The following is a 23,052-nucleotide window of genomic DNA, read 5'->3' as shown; positions in this document are numbered from 1 at the left end:
GAAGGGGCCAGCAGGTTTTCGTCCTTAGGCCGTTGGCACTACAGCTTTCAAACTTGCCAGGGCTGGTGTGTGAATTTCATCAGTAATAATCATAGCTGCTGTTTATCAATCCTGTGTGCCTAGCACTGTGTGTATATTGCCTCTCATCCTCACAGCAGCCCAGGGGGAAGGAGGTATGGACAGTGGTCACAGTTATCTTACCAATTTTATAGACAAAGTAGCCAAATAGTAGCCACATAACCTGGGGCAAGGCCCTTCACCTCTCTGAGCCTCTTTCTTTGTCTCCCGCTAAGTTGTCGCATCTGAAACGATCTGTGTGAGGTCTGAGGGGTGATAGGAGTGAAAAGGATAGTTGTGGAGGCTGTTTGTGTAACTTCCTGCCAGCACACTGCTAGGTGTTTAACCTACTGGACTGAAAAATGAGGCCACAACGGGGCCCTGGACAGCTTACCACGAGTCTTAATGTTCATCTGAAAAGTAGGGATAGCTTTTTACCCTGTAAACAAAGCAGTCAACTAATGTTGAGTGTTGATGTTTGGAGGGCAGAATAAACTTGTAAGGAGGCAATATTGTCCCTTCTCTACGGTTCTCAGCCCATAGTGAGCACTTAGAAATGTTGGTGAGTTGGTTGAGAGGTTTGTGGGCTAGCCCCTGGTGGCTTGGAAAACTCAATAGCAAAAGGAGTTCGAGGCTTCTACGTATGTTCAGTGGGGGGGACCCAGGATGCTGCCACCTGAGACCATTTTCAACCATAGGAGTCTTCTAACCAGCTCAGCTCCTCCCTCCTGCTGGGAGGAATCTTAAAACGTTTACTGAAGTACCAGATTCTGTCCTAGAGACTGCTGTTTGAGAGAACAAGCAACAACTAATATTACTAAGCGCTTACCAGGTGCCAATCATTTTGTTGGGTGCTGGTCATCATGCGGTGGTGAGCCAAATGGATGAGCCCCTGAAAGGGCCCGCATCCCAGTAGAGGAAGGCAGGCAGGCAGAGGGGTGCTGGGGCTCCGTGACAAGGGCTCTGTGGAGGTCTCACCGAGGGTGTCTGATGACAAGGAGGCTGACAGTGTAGTGCCATGGGAACATGGCTGTGGACGCAGCCAGTGCTGTTCCCTCTGCCCCTTACCTCACCTCTCTGAGCCTCTTTTTCTCCAGGTACATTAAATGAGGGTAATAACATGCACTTTGCAGAGTTTGGTAAGAGTTAAATGAGATAAAGTATAAAACACCAGTAGGCTTCTAGTTTATATTCTATTATTATATATTCTATATTATAATTGTCCATTTCTAAGATGTTAGCAGACTCTGGCTTTAGCAGCCATCGGGATGGTCCAGCCCCAACACTAGGCTATGCAGGCATCTCCTTCCTCCTACCGCCACCACCTCTGACCCAGGCATGTGGCTTAGCAGATTTCAGCCCCAGCTGGCTGCCTGGGTGTCCTTGGGCAGTGCACATCTGCACGATCATATGCAGTGCCTCAGAGGGCAGCTAATAAGTTGATCCCTTATATATGTAATGTGACCATATGTCCCACTGTATGCCTTTTGCCCTGGAATAATATGTTGTCCTTCACCCCATAAGTATTCCAGTTTTGACCACAAATTGTAAGGTCTTTCTAATTAACTGAGGCCAAGTGGGATAAAGACAACAGTTCTGAGGTTCTAGACTCTAAGGGGATGAGCTTTGATATTTGAGAGGAGAAGAGGGTTGAATAAGATTGGGAGTGGTGGGTGAGCAGGAGAAAAATGGAGGGGAATTCCAGTAATGGGTAAATAACATGATTAAAAATTAAAAACTCAGGCTACACATAATCTCATACTTCTACAGTCTTTGGAGAGTTGCTCCCAGATGGTGGACTTTTCCTTTCTCTATATTTACCTATCCCTTCTTCCCCACACAGACATGCGCACCCAGTTAAGCACGTCCCCCTTACCCTCTCCATTACTGTGCTAGTGGAATAATGATGTATGGCCAGAGTCTCTGAGCCTTGACGCACTAACTGGGTTTCTATGGGAAACGGGACCCAACTGAAAGTGTGACCTTCCTACTTAATGTTTAAGGGAAATGTTAACATGTTAACACTTGGCCATACACCATATTCCATACCCAAGAATGACAAGGTCCAAAAGAGAGATGGGCAAGTAGCTTTTGGAAAATGAAAGGGGATGGATTGAATGTGGGTGTCATAAGGGCCTAGCTGTACATCAGAGTACCTGGGGGCCAGAGCTTTAGACTGAAGCTTCTACTGTTTAAAAAAAGAAAAGAAAAGAAAATATAAGAAAAAAAAATAATGTTGGAGTGTAAAGATCTCTCTTCCTAGCTGTGTGACCTGAGCATGTTAACTTACAACTTCATCTCTGTGAAACCCTTCCACTCCTGGGACTTGGGGATGACTGTAAAGCTCATAGAGTTTTTGTGACAGTTAAAAGGTCTCAGAAATGTGAACCACCTAACACTGGGCCTGCCACAAAATGAGCCTTTGTCAAAGCCTTTGTCACTGTTCTTCCTCATGCCCCTTCCCCAGAGAGGGCCAGTGGAAGTCTCTGTGTCCTTGTGGTGCTTCAGTGATTTTTTTCTCTTGGAATTTTTTTATTTGCAGAAAGTCAGAAACATGGCCCTAGATGATGTCGTGATCCTCAACGTGGACACCAACACCCTGGAAACTCCTTTTGATGACCTCCAGAGCCTCCCGAATGATGTGGTGGGTAATGAACTCTTGAGGTCCGACTTCTGCGAGTTGGGGGGAGGGGACGTGGATGTGACTTTAGAGAAGGGAAAGAAGGGGAGACCACTGTGGTTGTCCTGTGGCCTAAGAACTGCGGTTTGTATTTCTGCTGTCTCTGCCACCTTTGTCTCAGTGGAGAAAGTTGGAGCGTTGTTCATTTCTTTAGTCTTGCTTTGCTCTCGTAACTTGCATCTGGAGGGCTGTGAAGTGATCCGTGGGTCTAGTCAGCTCCTCTTTCTGTGGGAGTCTGGGGGTCTTGCCATCCCTCTCCAGCACATTGCCATGTCCAGAGAATCAGACAGCTTCCCCTGGGCAACCCCACTGAAGGGGGTCCAGAGGGCTTTCCATGTGAGCGATATGGGGCACTTCAAGTCTACATTTCTCTCCTGGACCATCATCAAGCAGCCGTTTTCCCATGTAGTAGGGTATCTGCTGACAGTGCTCTGAATGTGGCTCCATGTCCCATAAATCTTTGTTACCTTTGGTCTAGACAGATAGCGAGCTCACTTTAGGAAAAGCAGCTGGCTGTCACATTTGCCACGCTAACACCTGACCACACACCAGTCTCACTGTTGCTACTCGGGTTGCCTCATGGGCAGCTGTTTGAAGTAGACCCAGTCTCCCCCTTTTCCATATGAATGAAGAGGATTGGGGCTCCCTGGGAAATATGGTTTTGATGTTTCTGGTTTGACTTCTGTGGCTCTGTCTGCTAGAAGATCTATAAAGTTATTCTGGCTTCCAGACTGAAAGGAGTAGATGTTCCTGGCCACGTGTGCTGATGTGGAATTGGGTTTGTGTTGCTGGGTTTATGTCATGGCAGGTGGAACTCCATTATTGCCAGGAGTCCCATCGGCACTTTGGGGTTAGCTATCTGGAAGAGATTGCTGTTTGTTGATGAATGGCTTGCAACATGGTTTCCAGTTCTTCCACTCTTAATTAAGTGTAACTTTTGGGGGAGTCATTTGTGCTATATAAAGATGTTCCATTTGTAGCCTAATTAAACAATGGCTGCCATTAACTGACTTCCTCTGAGCTGAGCACTGTGCTAAGAGCTCATTATTGGCCTCTCATTTCCCTTTCACACTGCTTTAAGGAAGGTATTTTCCTTATTCCCACTTGACTCACAGAGCTAGAAAGAGGAGGAGCCAGGAGGCGAACCCAACTCCATCACTCCTGAGAGCCACTGGGCCCCCACTGCCTCTCTAGGGGCCTGCTGCATTCAGGATCGCATTCAGTTAGCATCAGAGCCCAATGGAGGAGGTGTTCTCTCTCCTTTTCACAGGGGAAAAGAGCTTCAGAGAGCACATGCCTTGCCCGAGGTCATCCGGCTGGCTGGGGCAGAGCTTAGATTCAGCAACACCAAAGCCCACGCTGCCTCCTCTCCTTGTACACTGCCCTCCTTCTGCAGCAGAGAGATGGCAAAAGCAGGAAAAAATGAAAGCATCAGACACTGTGAAGTTTGCTATTCATGTCAGGACAGGGTATGTGCTTGGGATCTTAGGGCCTCCTGACTGTAGTTGGAGTTCTGTTGGTCCAGAGAATATGTGGTTTCCACCCTGATCCCTTTCAGTGGAAGAGCTTTTCCTTTTTTTTTTTTTTTTAGAAAATATTTTTTTAATTAATTAATTTATTTATTTTATTTTATTATATTATATTATGTTAGTCACCATACAGTACATCCCTAATTTTGGGTGCCAGAGGTATGGACCTTGCAGCTCCTGAGTGAATATGGTAAGTGAGCCCAGGAATGGCCAGGAGCCCAGGGACAGCCCAGAATGAGTGACGGGTGGTTAAGAAACCATGCAGTAGATGGACTGGTCCCATCTGCAGTGCTCTGACCCAGTGCTGGGCATTAAGCAGCAAAGATAAAACAGATCTAGTCCTTTCTTTCAAAGAGGAAAGTAGGGAAAAACAAATATGATGTAAATTACATCTATATCACGATATAGCATAATAGGGGCCACAAGGGAAATAGGAAATCAGGCACAGAAGGGCCCTGGGGATGACCAAATTTGGGAGACCTGTAATAGAGGCTTCCTAAAGGTGGCACATTTCACCTGCTTTGTTTGTTTGTTTGTTTGTTTAGAGAGAGAGCATTCATTTAAGCACGTGTGTGCGCGAGCATACGCAAGTGGGTGGGGAGGGGGAGAAAGAATCTTAAACAGGCTGCATGCCCGGCACGGAGCCTGATGTGGGGCTCAATCTCACGACCCTGAGATCCTGACCTGAGCCCAGATCAAGTGTGAGACACTTAACTGACTGAGCCACCCAGGTGTCCCCCTCAAGATGCTTTTTAAATGATCGGTGAAGTGATCTCAGGGACCAAAGGAATGTGAGCAAGTTATTTTTTGTCTCTGAGCTCAGTCTCCCATCTTGGAAAGAGGAGTGTGAAACCTGTAGTTAGGATTGCTGTAACAAATAAACGAGATGGTTATGTTCCTCAAATGTTTAGGACAGTGCTCACACATTGTCAGTGTTCAATAAAAGGGACCTGCATTTGTTTTTCATAAAATTGTTGTTAGTAGTTACAGTCAGAGTTAGAGGACAGTTAGTTCCATAACAGTCCGCAGCCTACATGAAAAAAGGCCTCTTCATTTGCAGGTTGGTTTTTGGCAGGGTGGGGAATGATCTACAATGTTCCAGGACAGGGCTCTAGACCCATTAAAGACTCTAAAGATATGGTAATGGGGAGGGAATGTGGTCTGTAAGGTATTTGTGCTTCAGGACAGTGCACAGTTGTGATCCTGTAAGGGTTTGTGAGCTATCAAATCCTGGAGAGGAGAAATCTCGTCCTGTGCATCTCTGTGTCCCCTGCATTGAGCACAGGGCCACTTTTAGGGTATGCATATGACACATTCTGCTTCTTAAACTATTTGTCAAATCCTCTTCTCCGTCTCTCCCTACAGCACCTAATCCAAATCCTAATCTTAATTTCTCTCCTGCGCTATCATCAGCAGCCTCCAAACTTGGTCTTCAGACTCCAGCCCTTCCTCCTCTTGCACCAGAGCAACCTTTCCAAAAATAAATCTAACTATATTTCCCCCTTAAACCTCTCCATCAATGAACATAATTAAAAAACTAAAACAAAAACAAAAACAAAACCTTTGAAAGACAAAATATCCTCCCCGAACTTCCCAGTGCCTATAGCTTAAAGGCAAACTCCTTGTGTTGGCTTTGAAATCAGACAGATTGTGTGTTTAAATCCTGGCTTCTTCACTTATTAGCCATGTGATTTCAGTCAAAATTCCTTAAGCTCTCTGAGCCTTAGTTTCCTCATAGGTTGTTGTGGGAATTGAATGTAACGTATATAATATATGTAAAACATATATCCTACGAGTACAATAGATGGTAGTTAGTGGTAATGATTTATGGATGCAAATGATGATGACATGGCATTCAGGGTCCTCCTTCAGGTTCTGACCCTCCTGGTTTTTTCCATAGCTTTAGCTCACTCCCCTACCTGCTCCAAACCCTATATTATTGGTATTTGGAACTGATACTAGTTCTCCAAACCTCACGTTATTTTATAACTTCAAACTTTGCATACAAAAGTTTCTTTTTTCCCAAATGTCCTATGCCACCTGTCAATCTCTTACTCATTCTTCAAGACTTACTCTAAATGTGAGGCTATAAAAACCTTCCCCACGCACCTGGCTGGCTCAGTCAGTAGAGCATGTGACTGTTAATCTCAGCGTTGTGAGTTCAAGCCCCATGTTGGGTGTGGAGCCTACTTTAAAAATAAATAAAGGATAGATGGATGGATGGATGGATGGATAGATAGATAGATAGATAGATAGATAGATAGATAGATAGAAAGAAAAAAAAAATCTTCCCTGACCTCTCCAAGTAATTTGACTGTATTTTTCTCTATGTCGTCAGAGCTCCTTGTATTGATTGTGTAATTATACTTGTCACCCAGCAATATAATTTATTACACATTTCTGGCTTTCCCTTTTAATTGTCAGTTCTGTGAGGGCAGGAATTAAGTTTTATTCATCTTTGTTTCGCAGAGATGTAGCAGACACTGAATAGATAGATGGAAGGGTGGAAGGGACATATGGATTAGGTTATTTTGGTAGATGAAATCTTGCAAAACATGGCACCCATGCTGGAAATTTTATTAAAAGAGGCCTTTGTTCTGCTTCTAGCCATGATGGAATAATTGGAACTGGCTTTATCCTCCCACCATTAACAACTAGAACTCTGGACAAATATAAAAACAACAGTTTTCACATGTTAGACAACAGGCAGTTCAGGACTTTGATTCCTGAGAGAAAGGAAGCAAGTGAGGGGAGGCCTACCATTTCCCCTGGCTTTTTGCCTTGAGGCATTTCTGAACCATGGTGCCAGGAGGAGGATCCCCAGCAAAGCACAACAGTCTTGCAGAGTTAATGGGTCAGAGATCTGAGAGAGAGGTGGTTTACATTTGTGGGTCAGAGTACCAGCCTGGAAGCCACTCATCAAAAGAGCTCCAGAAATCGGAATCAGGTCCTCTGGACTAATGTGCTGAAGACTGGCCTGCCATGTGTAGGGTGGAGCTCACACAGACTAGGAGACATTGAAATTCTGACTAGCCAGAGTAAAGAGACCTTGTTGATCACTCAGGGCAATTGTTAGAGACCACAGGAGGCCATGCCATGGTATACTCTAAGTTAGCTCTAGAGTAAAGATTATTTTAGCCTTGCCCTAACAAAGCTTAAAAGCAAGCTTTGAAGAGCTTAAGAGAAGGCTTCAGGGATGCTGGCAATATGCTGGGGTTTTGTTGTTGTTGTTGTTTTTTAATCTGAGTACCAGTTACTGGTATTAGTCAATAATTCATCAAGCTGAACACCAATGTTATGTGTACTTTATGTTTTTAAACTTCAATAAAAGTTTTAAGCAAAACTGTTTCTTTAAAAAGAAAAGGCCTGATATGCAAGAAATTTAACTTTCTGTCAAAATAAACTTCAACCCTCTTTAAAAGAAGAAAAATAGAGGTGCCTGGCTGACTCACTCAGTGGAGCATGTGATTCTTAATCTCGGGGTTGTGAGTTTGAGCCCCACACTGGGTGTAGAGATCACTTAAAAAAATTAAAAATCTTTAAAAAAAAAAAAAAATCCACACCCAACAGTGTAACATTCCCAGTATCTGCCATCCTATTGTAAAAGTATGAGAAATGTTGAGAATTAGAAAAATGTAACCCACAGGGCGCCTGGGTGGCACAGCGGTTAAGCGTCTGCCTTCGGCTCAGGGCGTGATCCCGGCAGTTATGGGATCGAGCCCCACATCAAGCTCTTCCACTATGAGCCTGCTTCTTCCTCTCCCACTCCCCCTGCTTGTGTTCCTTCTCTCGCAGGCTGTCTCTATCTCTGTCGAATAAATAAATAAATTTAAAAAAAAAAAAAAGAAAAATGTAACCCATAACCAAGAGAAAAACTAGTTAATAGAAACAAGCTCGGAAATGATAGATATGGTGGAATTAGCAGACAAAGATCTTAATATTAAAGATTATAAATATGCTCGTGAATTTAGAGGAAGATCCACACTAAATGAGAAGAAAAATAGGAAATATAAGAAAACTGAAAAGGAACCCGTAGAGGTGGAAAATATCATACCTGGAATGAATATTTCACTGAGGTTTAAGAGGATATTAGACACCACCACATAAAAGATCAGTGAACTTGAAAACATAGCAATGAAAGTTAGCCAGTATGAACCACATAAAGGGAAAAGACAGGAAAAGGTTAATGGAACCTCAAGGACCCATAGCACAATCTCAAGAGGACTAAAACACGTATCATTCTAGAAGGAAAAGAAGGTAGGGAAAGACAGAAAAAAATGTTTAAAGATTATAGCTTTTTTTTTTTTTTTTTTTTTACTTATGATGAAAATTGTAAACTCAGGGTTCCAAGAAGCTCAACAAACAGCAAGCATAGTAGATCCAAACAAAACCACACAAAAGCCTAGAATGATAATTACTCAAGACCAGTAATAAATAAAAAAGGCTTGAAATAAGCTGGAGAAAAAAGACACATTATATAAAAGAAAGAAGTGATGACTGAAGACGTCTTAGGAGAAGCTACATAAGCCAGGAGATAATGGAATGACATTTTAAAAGTAATGAAGGAAAATTTTTGTCAACCTATAAACCTATATCATTCAACAGGATGAAAATATCCTTTAAGAATAAAGGCAAAATTAAGACCTGTTCAGACAAAAAAAAAGTGAGAGAAAATCATTGTCAGCAGGCACTACAATAAATGTTAAAGACGTTGTTCAGATAGAAGAAAAATGAAACCATAGAGAAACTTGAACAGTAAGGGAGGGAAGAGTGCCAGAAATAGTTAGTATGTAGGTAAATATAATAGACTTCTTTTCTCATTTTTAGTTTCTCTAAAAGGCAACTGAGTATTTAAAGTAAAAATAATACCAGTGTATTGTGTGTTGTAACATGGGTAGAAGTAAAACGTATGTCAACGGTAGCACAGAGGGAGGACAGGGTGGGAATGGAGAAAGGAAGTATACTGTTTTAAGGTTCTTAAATTCTATGAAAACTGATATAACATTATTTGAAGCTAGATTATTAAGTTAAAGATGTATATTGTAACTCTTACAGGAGTCACTAAGGGAAAAAAACATGCAGCTAGTAAGCCAATATTAAAGATCCAAAACATCTGTGGGGAGGGGAAGGATAAAGGAACCAAACACAGATGGAATAGAAAAGTTAGCAAGATGATAGATTTACCCAACTATATATTGATTATTACATTAAACATATGTTGTATAAATAATTAAAGGAGAGTAATAAATTACATAAATAATCAGGACCCAATTTTATGCTGTCCACAAGAATTTCATTTTAAAGAGTCAGATAGATGAAAAGTAAAAGGATGGAAAAGATCCACTGTGCATACACCAATCTAAAGAGAATGGATGGAGGACAAGAGGCAAATCTTCCCATAAGGAATTCCAAGTAATATCTGTAGATACCCTCCTCTCTAGGAGAAGGAGCTTAATCCTCCTCGTCCCACGCCCTGCAACACACACACACTTGAGCGTGGGCTGGACTTCAGTGACTCACTTCCAAGAAATGGAGCCGGGAAAGGGAGAAAGTGTAACCTGAGTGGACAAATGTCGAACTACTTCAACATAGCGATCAAGTTTAACGTCACTGGTGATGTCGTGTGGCTATCACATAACCTTGATACAGTGAGGATACATGACCTCTCTGATATTCTTTACAAAAACCCAATCAAATAATGACAAAAACTTCAGTTAAACTCAAATTGAGGGACATTCTATAACATACCTGCTGAGTCTTTTTCAAAACTGTCAAGATCCTAAGAAAAAACATAGGAAAGACTAAGGCACTGTCACAGTCCAGAGGAAACTAAAGAGAAATGACAAGCTGAACACAAGGTGGAACTCTGGATTGGATACTGGGATAGGAAAAGGACATTAATGGAAAAATCGGTGAAATCACGATAAAGTTTGGAGGTGAGTTAATAATGTGCCAGTGTTGGCTTCTTAGTTTTGACAAATGTGCTGCGGTAGCATAAGACCTATTAGGTTAAACTGAAACTGAGTGTGGAGTATATGGGCACTGTCTGTAGTATCTTTGCAACTTTTCTGGAAGTCTAAAAATATTCCAAAATAAATAGGATTTTTTTTAAAAAGGAAAGAGAAAAGCAAGTAAGAGAATAATTATAAAGAACTTGTTGCCTATAATTTTGATAAATTAGGTAAAATAAACAAACTCTTTGAAATATACAAATTACAGAAAGTTACAGAAAAAGAAAATAGAAAAATAGCACTATTTCTATTAAGTAAATTTGAATTTGTAATTAAAAGTCCTACAGAAGAAATTCCAGTTCCAGATAGTTTAATTAATTCTATCATGCACTGAAGGAAGAACAGATACCATCTTATACTAACTTTTTGAAAAAATAAAGGGGAAAAAAAGACGAAGAAAACAAAGGGGAAAAGAACACTTCCCACCTTACTTTATGAGGTTAGCGTTACCCTGACATGAGAACCAAATGAAGAATTTACAAGAAAACAAAACTTACTGGCGAATATACCTCATAAATATAAATGTAAAAATCTTTAATAAAATATTAACAAATTGAATCCAGTATATAAAAAGGCTAATATATCGTGACCAAATGAATACAGATTGGCTAAATATTTGAAAATCAACCTGGTTGACAATATCAACAGACTAAAAAAGAAAAACCGTATCGAAACATACAAATTATTTTAGGAAAAACTCAGCACCTATCATGATTAAGAGATCTTCACAAACCGGGTATCCTCATTGTAATCAAGAGCATCTAGAAGAAACCTACAGCTAACATCTTACTTAACAGTGAAAGAATAGAATGCTTTTCCTCTTAGAATGAGAACCAAAAAAGGGATGTCTGCTCTTCCCATTTCTATCTGGCATTGTACGGGCGGTTCTAACCAGTTCGCTGAGACAAGGAAAAGAAAAACCCTAAATATTAGAAAGGAGGAAGTAAAATCGTCTTCATTCAGACATGATTATGTATATGGAAAATCCTAAGGAGTGTCATAAATGAATTTAGCAAGCATACAGGATAAGATCAGTATATAAGTCAAATATATTTCTATATACCAGTAATAAGCAGTTGGAAAATGAAAAATTTAAAGTGCCACTTAAAATAGCATACAAAACACTAAATATTTAGGAATAAATGTAACAAAATATATGTAAGATTTGTATACCAAAAGCTATAAAATATTTCTAAGAAAAAATTTAAAAGACCTAAACAAATGGAGAGCTATTCCATGTTTTGGATTGGAAGACTCAACATTTTAAAGATGTTAATTTTCCCTGAATTGATCTATAGATTCAATATATTCCCAACCCAAATTCCAGATGGCTTACAAAAAAAAAACTTGACAAGCTAATTCTGAAATGTATATGAATATGCGAAAGATCTGGAATAGCCAAAACAATGTTGAAAAGAACAAAGTTGTAGGACTTGTATTACCTACTTTCAAGACTTACTATGAAGTTATAATAAACGTACATAGTATAGATATATAGTTCAATAGAACAGAACAAATATTTCAGAATTGGGCCTACCCATAAATGGCTAATTGATCTCCAACAAATAGGCCAAAGTGATTCAGTGGAGAAATGATAGGGTTTTTTTTTCAATAAATGCTACTGGAACAACTGGATGTCCATATAAAAAACAAAATGAATCTCGACTTTTACCTCATGTAAATATTAGCTCAAAACAGATTATGGACCAAAACCTAGAAGCAGAAACTATAAAATAAGTAAAAGAAAATAGAGAAGAAAATCTTCATGAACTTGGGGTAGACAAAGATTTCTTAGGTTAGACACAAAAGACACACATCATAAAAGAAAAAGTGATCAGTTAAACCTCATAAAAATAAAAGCTTATCTTCTTCAAAAGACACCATTGAAAAAATGAAGAAATAAGCCATAGACTGAGATATTCTCCATATGTATATATGAAAAAGGGTTTTCTTCCAGAATATACAAAGAACGCTTAAACTCAGTAATGAGACACACCAATTAAAAAGTAGTGAAAGATCGAAGACACACCTAACAGCTTAAGATACTCAAATGGCCAGTGAACACATGAAAGCATGGTCCTTGAAGGAGCAGGTCAGTAACACCGTGAGCGTACAGCCATATACGTGCTGGTATGACTAAAATAAAATGACTGTATTTCTTTTTTTTCTTAATGTTTTTTTATTATGTTAGTCACTATACAATACATCCCTGTTTTCCGATGTAAAGTTCGATGATTCATTAGTTGCGTATAACACCCAGTGCACCATGCAATACGTGCCCTCCTTACTACCCATCACCGGTCTATCCCATTCCCCCACCCCCCTCCCCTCTGAGGCCCTCAGTTTGTTTCTCATAGTCCATAGTCTCTCATGCTTCATTCCCCCTTCTGATTACCCCCCCTTTCTTTATCCCTTTCTTCTCCTACCGATCTTCCTAGTTCTTATGTTCCATAGATGAGAGAAATCCCAAGGCAGACGCCTAACCGCTGTGCCACCCAGGCGCCCCTGGACCACAGCTTCTTAATCCAGTCTTCTGTTGAAGGGCATCTTGGATCCTTCCACGATTTGGCTATTGTGGACAATGCTGCTATGAACGTTGGGATGCATATGGCCCTTCTCTTCACTACGAAAATGACTGCATTTCTTATAAATGTATATCTTAAACATATGTTTACTCTTTGACAAAAGTATTTCGCTCCTGGGTATCCACCCAAGAAAATTAAAACTTACGTGCACACAAATACATGTATGTAAATGTTTTTAGCAGCTTTTTTCATAATCACCAAAAGCTGGAAGCAACCCAAGTGTCCTACAGCGGTGAATGTATAAACAAAGGAATACTACTCAGCAACAGAAAGAAACAACTGACCTGTCCAACAGCATGGGTGAATCTGAAATACCTTACACTGAGCAAAAGAAGCCAGACATAAGAGAATGTACTGTGCCACTAAGACTTTATTTATGTAAAATTCTAGAAGAGAAAAAGCTGGTCTTTGGTGGATGAAAGCAGATCCGTGGTTGCCTTGGGCTGGGATGGGGAAGACAGGGAATGACTGACAAGGGTGACAAGGGCAGCAAGGAACATTTTGGGGTGAAAAAAGCATTCTCTTTCTTGATTGTGGCAGTGGTTACACAGGTGCCCTACATTTGTCAGAACTCCTCAAACTGTGTTTTGTTACCATTCTATCATATATCAGTTATGACTCAAGTTAATTTTTAAAAAGAAGAGACTTGGAAATGAATTTTAAAAGGAGGCTCCAATATTGAGTAGCTTTCAGAATAGCACTGTTGATTTTCATGTGATTTATGAACATGGGTAAAGGGGCGACTTTGGACATAGGGTGGTTCTGGCTTTCTACTAGATACCTGAACAGTTTGGTTTCAACTTCCATAATCTTAATCTCAGTCATCTTTTTCTACCTTAACAAAACAAAACAAAGCAGATGGACAAGGTTAATACTGTTGTATTTTGTTGAGTTCCATGAGACTTGCAGATGTAACATTTTTTACTGACAATATTGTTCCTCGGCTGTGGATTTTGGAGGAGGAATGTTGCAAGAGTAGTCCATCTCTGATTGAGCTCTATGCCTGTGAATAGACTTCATGTTTATCTCCGGGCCACGTGGATGCAGAGAACAAAAAACATAACGTCCCCTCCCTCCACAGCCCTTTAAGCATTTTTCACCGGTTTCTCTCCTAAGTTTTAAATAACATCTCTTATTCCTTCAAGAGTATTAGGTGTAGGGGCACCTGGGTGGCTCAGTCGTTTAAGCATCCTACTCTTGATTTCAGCTCAGGTCATGATCTCAGGGTCGTGAGATCAAACATGCTTCAGGTGCTTAAGATTCTCTTTCTCCCTCTCTCTCTGCCCCTACTCACCCCCTTATAATAATAATAATAATGATAATGATGATAATAATAATAAATTCTTATTAAAAAAGGAGTATTAAGTGTAAGCTGCTTAGCCAGTACACAGATTGTAGGGCTTTTAAAAAGCTCGATAAAAGGGAGTTCAAACTCTTACAGGCTTCCAGTGATGTGGACATACCACATTTTATTACTGGGGAACAAGATTTCCCATGGCTCAGTTAGGGTCCTTTTTAATATTCGTTGGCCTGGAATTTGTAGGCTTTTGTGTATGCACATATATGTGGAAGCCTTTACTGTCTGCTTACTCTTTGCTTTTCTTACTTCATGCTTTCTATAGCCTGCGTGGTGCTCTTTTATAACACGCTTTCTGATGTGAGGATATATGTAATGGGACTTTCAGTTTATTCTGTTTTGGCCCAGTAATTTAACTTCTAAGATTTTTTTTTTCTGGCAAATACTTCTAAATGGAGAAAGCCACCTAACCAAATAGCATTGTTTATGTTACGTTAACAGAGGTCGGAAGCAGCCTTAATATCCAAAATTAAGGGGAGTAATTAAGGTAATCTAACCTATTGCTATTCAGTGTACCCTACAGTCATTAAAAATAATGGTTATGAAGATTATGGGCAACACAGGAAATGCCAAAGATACAATTTAGTGAAGAAAGCAGAATATTAAGTGATATATCCACTATGAGAATAATGAAGAAAAACAGCCAGATACACAGAAGTAAAAGATTTTTAAAATACCTTCCAAATTGCCAGCAGTAGTGTATTAAGATAGTAAAGTTATGGGTTCGCATTTTTTCTCATATTTTCCAAATTTTCTATAATATGGCTATTACCAGTTTTATGATGGAAAAATCATCTTTCCTCCTGTCATCTGAACCACTGGAATGCTTTGGCTTTGGGCTTTGTGGTTTGTATGTCTTCAGGTGTCTACCTGTCACCAGTCATTATCCCTCATACTTTGAAGTAATTGTAGGTCTCTGTTCTGTGTTGGCCACTCTCCCGGACAGTGTCCACTCCGTAACGTGTACATTTCATGCAGAGAGAGAAGGAGCATCGTGATCCAGTGGGCCTTGCCCCAAGTGTGTGTATATGATTTGTCAACAATCAAGTATTTTATGGGAGTTTATGGGACTTCATTAAAGATGCTGGAGCAGGAGCACTGTGGGACATCAGAAGAGACCTCAGCAATAAACCGCAACTCCAAGCTTTGGAATGCAGTAAATGTTTAAGAGACTTCCTTCCTTTCATTACTGAATTTTACTTTACTTTTATACCAGTAAAGAGTTGTGTTTTATTGGTTGAAATTTCTTGATTCCGTTTCCCCAGGTCTGTTTAAAAGCTACATTTTATCTTTGAGGATGTTTGGCTCGTGGTAGAGGAAGTGCTGCCAGCGAATTCAATTAACTGGCAGAGCTCACAGATATTGTACACGGATTTCTTTTTTCCTTCTTTTTCACAACTGCTACATAAACACAGCTGGGTTTAATATTTGTCGTAACAAAGATTTAACTTGAATCATTTTACTCCGGGTAATTAATGCTTGGAATCTCGGCTACTTTTTCGTCCGTCCGCTCGTAATCCTCTGCATTTCTTTACTCTGGCTATCTAGATAATGAAGTGTGCTCCTCTAGGTCTTTGCCCTGCCTTAAAACTGCTTAATATTTGGCCGTTCCCACTAGAGAGCAGATGCTTTTCTTTGCAAGAATTGAATTTCTGTCAGCTCTTTTATGCATCATGTGTTTGGAACTGTAAGTGGATCAAGTTGTTCATCACAGCAGGGACACTGTGAAACACATCTATTATACACACTTCCCACCCCCCCTTCCTGTTTTTTTCTCCCCCGAGGAGGTAGAGATGCCCAGATCCCGTTGGGAGATATCTCACTCTGTGTAGCTGTATCCATGTGATCCACCGTGGATCCGGCCTGGCTGCATCCCTAAGCATGAAAATCTATATCCGTTCAGCCCAGGATTGTTGCTGAGACAAATCCCGCTTTTATCTTTGTAAACACCACGCACTTCATTAACTCCCAAATACACACTGAGTTTGGGTCACTAAATAAACCCACCAGGCTTAGCATAATGAATGACATTTCAGTAATTGATGCCCTAGAAAATGTTAATTGTGAGTCCATTATTCTTTTTTATGCTACAATAATGGCTAGGGTAGTTTTGGCTGTGGAGTTGAGTTGTGTGGAAGAATAGTCACCATCTATTAGGCTCCTACTATGTGCCAGGCACTGTGCTAGAGGCTTTGAAAATCTTGACATTTAATCTACATAACAATTCTGAAATAAATGTCTTGAGGGGGTGGTACCTTACCCCATTTTTTTTTATAGGTGAAGAGAAGAGGTTAAGTAACTTGCCTAAATGCCTCCAGCAAATAGGCAGCCTCTGAGGCAGAATTTGAACCCAGACTAAATCAACACACTTCTGGGTATTGTACCTTCATGTCCAGGGTTTGCTAGACATACGTTCATTCGTTGGTCAGTCAATACACTGATTCATTCCACATGTATGTTACGTGCTGCCATCGCTCCATTTGAGGTGAAGTCCCAGGCCATTTGGCTTTTTCCAACACCTCTGTATCCATCTAAATCTAAACTGCTGGTGATATTTGGACTTGTTTATTTAGTTTTGCTTTTTCTATCAGAGCTCAGTGTGAATATAATCCAACTTCCCCGAGCAACCTACCGTGTTCTTACAGTTTTCATTTAGCGAGTTTCAGTCCCTAGATTTAGCTTTGAGCTGATGGCTAAAAATTCCAAATCTGAGTAGTTTAGTTTGTCAACATCGCTTTGAAAAGCTGGAGTCTTGATGATGTTCCTGCTGTGACACGCTCGTCTTTTAGGTCTCAGATAGTGGTGCTGAGGGCAAAAGTGCATTTTGGTGCATTTTTAATAGATATCATTCCGTTTGCAGGAGTCATTCTGGGACATTCACATTCTGACTAAAATAACCGCTGATCTATAGAATTAATTATAGTTAAATAGATAAATGGCTTTTGCCCATAAAGAACGTCGTTAATCTCTTGATAAACATTTTTAGTTACGATTAACTTTAGTCTTTCTGCAAATACTTTTCATTAGAACCAGGCATTAGTGTCCTGGTTCATTAGAAATAGACCAACCCCTTTTATTTTTGATTGGTAGTCCATTTTGTTGTTGAAAGAGGTTGGCATTTAAAAAAAGAAAATTGGCGGAGGATATATTGTAAAACAACAACAACAACAACAAAACATGTATAACTTCCCTCTTGCAAGTGCGTATCTGTTTTTTCAAAGGTAACTTACATTTGTATTTTGTGCCTTGTGTTTGCAAGAGAATGGTTCTTGGTTTATTCATGTTGACAACTGAAAAGCCTTAGACCTAATTAAAAGAATTTCCACGAGCACCTTTACTGAACCATTTCATTACGCGGCACTGCACAGATTGCATTGTGAAACATGGTGATAGTTTAAATCTGACCTTTAAACCTAAACTGCCAGAAGTATGGGGGAGAAAACCCTTCTTTGAAAATACTCCCCGGATACATATATATATATGTATATAAGCATACATGTATGCACATATTTGGTTAGAAATAATCCTTTTATTGAATGACCACCTAATAATATAAATACACATTTATTCTGAGCTCGGATCTTGCTTGTAGCCTCCTTGAGCTTGGGCAGGATTTTCAGCTGCATTAATCGTGTGTGTGTGTGTGTGTGTGTGTGTGTGTGTGTGTGTGTGTGTTGTGTTAAAGCTAAATTGTTTTCTAGTGAAAACAAAGACAATTTCACTTCTTCTGGGCAAAAAAAACAAAAACAAAAACAAAAAACGCTTGGAGGAAGAAGAGTATTACAAATAGGTAGAAAGATACAAAAGTTGTTGCTTCTGTGTTTCAGTTTCAAATGCCGAGATGCTTGGATTGAACACGCGGGGAAGGGCTGGAGTGCTTTAGTGAGTGCAAGACTCCTGAGCTTTGTTTGGCAGAGTGGAAATGGGCCTTTTTGTTTTAAAATTGTACTTTTTTACTTCAAGAAGTAAAGTCCTAAGGACTTGATAGTTTGTTCTTAAGATGCTCAACAAAGCCATTATGGCATATAGTGAAGTAGCCATTCACATAATGAAAATTGATCCTTTTGTCTAGCAAAAACTGCTTGGATTGTAAGGCTTGCCTCTAACTTTCTGACTTAATGCTCAACCAGTGAGATGTCAGGAGAGACAGAGGGAGCAGAAACCTGGGCCCCTAGGGTCATAGCCAGCTCCAGCTTGGAGCTCCACATAACTAGCACAGTCCCCACTCCCCCATGGAGAACCAGGATCTTTGAGGGGAAAATGGGATGCAGAAGAAGCAATTAAAGCCAACTGAGGTCAAGGTACAACCGTGTTCTCAAGAAAGAAACAGAAAAGCAAGAAATGAAAGGAAGCAATAATGGAGATATATTAAGTTGGGGAAGAAATAAACCAGTATCAAGGACAGATCTAATTTGCTGGTTTTAAGAAATCCTGGCAACAGTGAAAATCGATGAAATAGGACAGACTGGAGTAAGACAGACTTGGGCTTGACTTTGGCCTCTGCCCTTTGCTGTACTAGCTGTGTGACATGGGGCTGAGGCTCACTTTCCTTATCTGTATAGTGGGGATAATCATGCCTGTCTAGCCCAGTTCTGAAATTTTAATACAACTGGATATGAAAACATCTCCCATGACATTTGGTATCTAGTAGGAGGGTTGATAAATACCAATTCCTCTTCGTTTCTCCTAACGAATTCCTGGTTTTCCCAGAAACTGTTACTGTGAAAGACGGGGGGGTGGGATTGCCTTTACACATCAAGACTTTTTGCTTCAAACAGGAGGCAAGAACTAAGGGATTGGTAGATACACTGCCATTTTTCACTGCACTGTGAAGGTAGCAGAGGGAACCAATGTATATGTGTCCCTGGAAATGGGAAAACAAGGCAATAGTTCTCCGCTCTCCAGACCCAGACGTTCCCCAGGAGATCTTATAACAAAGCCTTGATATCTAGTTTATTCAGGAAAGGAAGAATCGCTTTGCCTTAGTCCTTACAGGCCATTTTTAAAGGGGGAAAGAAAGTGTGATTCTCTTGCCTCCTCCCAGCTGCTGCTGGGTGTCCGATTAGGTTAAAAAAAAAAAAAAATCTTTTAACTTCATTCCTGACACTAAGCAGTTAATGCAAGAAGTGGGGCCCCCTGCACAGTCTAACTTGAGTCAGACTTTTAAAAGAACTCTCTGCTTGAGGTGTTTTGCCAGCGCTGAGGATGGTCATGGTTCCTGCCTTCCTAGAACATACAGTGTAATAGAAAAGAGATGTTTATGGGATTGTTGCCACACGCGCCATCACACATTGCTGTGTGTCTCTGAAGGACAGGTACCAGGAGAGTATACAACAGGGAACCTTGGTCTATTCTGAGGGGTCAGAGCCAGGAACTGATTTTATTTGAGCCGAGACCTGGAGAGTGAGTAGTCGTCCAGTATGGTAGCCACTATTCACATATGGCTGTTTAAATTTTAATTGATTAAAATGGAATAAAATAAAACATTCAGTTCCTCGGTCACACTAGGTGCATTTCCAGCGCTTACTTGCAGCTGCCACAGCAGACAACACAGGTGATTAAATTATTGGCAGGAAGGCCTGTTGGACAGCACTGGGTTGCGGGCAAGGGGGTGATGGTGCTGGGAATGCTCCAGAGGAGTAGGCCTACCAGAGGTCTCAGGGTGCGAGGGAAGCCAGTGTGACGGGAGCCCAGATAGCGTGGCTGACGCCGTGGAGGGGATACAGAGCCTCAAATCTGAAAGAACCTGAGGCCGATCATTCGGGGCCTTGCAGGCCAGGCTGGGACTTTAGTCTCTTTCGTATCCCAGCAGTGGGGAGGCTGCACAAAGATCCTAACAATCAGAACAGAAAGTGAAAGCATCCCAGCAGGGCCCGTGCTTTTCATGCTTTTCATGCTTGATCCATGGCATTTTAGATTTTTAGTGCACGTATAAACTTATAAGATAGATGAGTTTTTCAGTGATTCATGTGGTATGTATTGCTCAGCAGCTAGCATTTTTGCCCCGGTCTGGCAATACTTTGTGGACATCTTTTCCTGTCAGAGGTGGATAGGTGAATAGCGGGCCGTCTTTCTCTCCACCTTCCCCCCACCCACCACAAGTTGCAACCAAGTAATAAAGAAAGAAGCCTCTATTTATTGAGCACCAATAGTTGATCTTCATGCTTGTGGGGAGGAAGATACGTAAATACTGGTTATACAAAAAGCTAAATAGTAGGATGGTGATATATACCACTTGAGAGCCCCTTCTGAAGTAGTAACTATCTACCTTGTGGCTGGTCTGGGGGAGCCTGGTTGCAAGCTCTCCTGTGCTGGGTCCTGGTCATCTGCGGCTGTTCCCAACACGTTTCCAGCATGGGGCCAGCAAAGATTAGGCATCAACGGAAGGAATAAGCTAATGTGTCCTGAGAAAGAGCTGTTTGTTCTGACAGAGGGCATCACAGAAAAGATGCTTTTGGCTTGCCTTTTTTTTTTTTTTTTTTTAATAAAAGGATTTTGTTCAAGAATGGAGGTGAGGGGGTAGTAAACAACATTCCAGGCTTTTAGGGATGGTTTGGAGGACTCTGAAACTCAGAGGACAACATTGGAAATGGCGCTTGAACCGGGCCTCGAATGTTGTGCTAAGAAATTTGGACTTTATCATGTTAGCACTGCGGAGCCCCTGAAAATTTGGGGGGACTGGAGTGATAGGATGCAGCCTCTTATTTTAGAAAGACAAGTTCATGCAAAAGACAGATTAGACCAGGATGAAAATAGAAGAGCCGCCAGTTGAAAGACGGTTGCAGTAGTCTAGGGACAAGAGGAAATGTGAACGTCAAAGAACCAGGCAGCCCACTGCCTCCACTATCCAGTTTACATCCACTGTATTTAATCCTCACAACGAACGGATATTGCAGATACCCAGAAGCTCAGGAAGGTTAAGAAAGTAGGTGGGCCAGGTTTCCGATCCTAGACTTAGGTGATTCAGTCTCTACCCTCCGCCACCTGCAGAGCGCATGGGGACAGGGAAGCCGGTAAAGTCAAGAGACTTTCAGTGAGCAGGTAAAACAGGAATATGCGGTGGGGAATACTGCTTTTTTCCTTGCACCTGTTATGTTTGCACTGTTAACATGGGGCTAGTTGTCCGCTTTCACTGAGAGGTTTGTTTTCCTTGCAATTTTGGTTGCATCTAAGTGGTGGCTTTTTGCAGAAGGAGAATGGATGAGTATCAGTTTCTCTCCCCCGCCCCCCCATCCTTCCCAGTGGAGACCAGATTCTTCTAATGATCAGTCACGAAAGAACATGATTCTAGACTTTCCTCCAAGCCAAGAGGCTCAGCAACTGGAAATAGCTCTCAGGATATCAGAACATTCACTTGCCCATTCTTTCGTTTAGCAGCAAGTGCTGAATGGTTACACCAGCCAAGCCCTGCTGGCCCTTCTTGGAGCTCAGTCTAGCAGGAGAGGTGACAGCTGTAACAGCTCACCAAAGACTCACCTAAATAGGCCACGGGGCCCCAACAGGGTGTCATTAACCCTGCCTTAGGGGTCAGGAAGGCTTGGTAGACGAGGGGACATCTGGATTCCCTCTCTCTTAACCCAAGGTAATCTTTAATTTGACTATTAAGGAAAAATACCTCATTTAAATTCTTTATTATAAAAGGAACATGTGCATTTTAGTAAAGGATAATCAAAACAATCAAAAGTGCATAAAATAGAAAGTGAAAGCATCCCTGCATGGTAAAACTTTGATCCATGACATTTTAGATTTTTACTACACACACACACACACGTACATATACATTTTTAAATGATTCATGCTGTATAGCTCTGTAACTTGCGTTTTTCCTCCCATTTGGCATTATTTTGTGGACATCTTTTCATGTCAGTTTAAGTACTGTCAGATACTTTTTAGCAGCTATGCAATATTTCATTGTGAGGGTGTGGTATAATTTACTTAATTGGCCCCCATTGATGGACACTTGGATGGTCTTTTGAAGGGTGAATAGATCTTCCACAAATAGAACAGGAAGGGACAAGAGGTAAGGCTTTGTGAGTTGTTGGCCTGTGTATGGCTGGAGCATAGTGTATGCTTCTAAATAGTAATTCACTGTCAGTCCAACATACGTTAAGTGGAGCTGAGGGAAGTGAGGCCAGTTGAGCAGAGCATCACCAGCTGCTCTGAGAGGTTGGGATGTTTTTCTGCAGGTGGTGATGGCTAAGGGTGGGGGCATTGCAGGATTTTGGTGGAGGGATTGAAATGACCAGATTCATACATTTCTGAGATTCCTGGGACAGTTATGAGTGGGTGGCATTGAGGGAACACTGAAGACAGCCTGTCTAGGAAGCTACTCCACCAATCCGGCCTAGAGAAGAGGGATGAAGCTGCATGGCACAGTGCCAAGGTCATGGGCACTGAGAGGGGAGGGTGGATTTGGGGTGGGGCTGATAAGATGTGGAGAATGGTGGTGGGTAGGGAAAGAGGATTATGGAATCTGACCTCCGAATCTGGCCTAGGAGATGAGCTGGGTGATGCTGCAGTGGCCAAGATGGGACACAGAGGAGGAGGCGGGGAGCGTTCGAGAGAGGCTGGTGCATTCGATACAGCATCCTTTTCCCTTTGTTTTCTGTCTTCCTCCTGATACCTCATTAAAGGAGGAAGCCATCTTCATCAGCATTTATGTCACCCCCAGATTATGCCTGATGAACCCCAATGTTAATGATTTGACCAGAAGCCCCACAAGTACTTCTGGCAAGTTCAGTTTTTAGATGTATGACTGTGGGTTATTTTAAGCCTCCGATTTTCGTCCCTCACTTTTATTTAAAGGACAAAATGCTATCAGCAGTTATCAGAT

General features: G+C 41.2%; 1 protein-coding gene across 17 annotated transcripts in view; it reads left to right on the top strand.

Annotated features, from left to right (window-relative positions):
* The window catches only part of DENND1A (DENN domain containing 1A), a 490,265-nt gene that overhangs the window by 308,510 nt on the left and 158,703 nt on the right, over positions 1-23,052 (top strand). For all 17 annotated transcript variants that reach the window (XR_004626573.1, XM_034664472.1, XM_034664473.1 and 14 more), the window contains one exon: positions 2,600-2,701. Coding sequence is in view for 16 of the 17 variants with exons in the window: in XM_034664472.1 (XP_034520363.1) it covers positions 2,600-2,701 (102 nt within the window). In the remaining variant the exon portion in view is untranslated. The remainder of the gene's footprint in view (positions 1-2,599; positions 2,702-23,052) is intronic.

This window comes from Ailuropoda melanoleuca, chromosome 7, assembly GCF_002007445.2.
Source record: "Ailuropoda melanoleuca isolate Jingjing chromosome 7, ASM200744v2, whole genome shotgun sequence".
Taxonomy (NCBI): Eukaryota; Metazoa; Chordata; class Mammalia; order Carnivora; family Ursidae; genus Ailuropoda; species Ailuropoda melanoleuca.
This window is presented reverse-complemented; position numbering and strand designations above follow the sequence as displayed.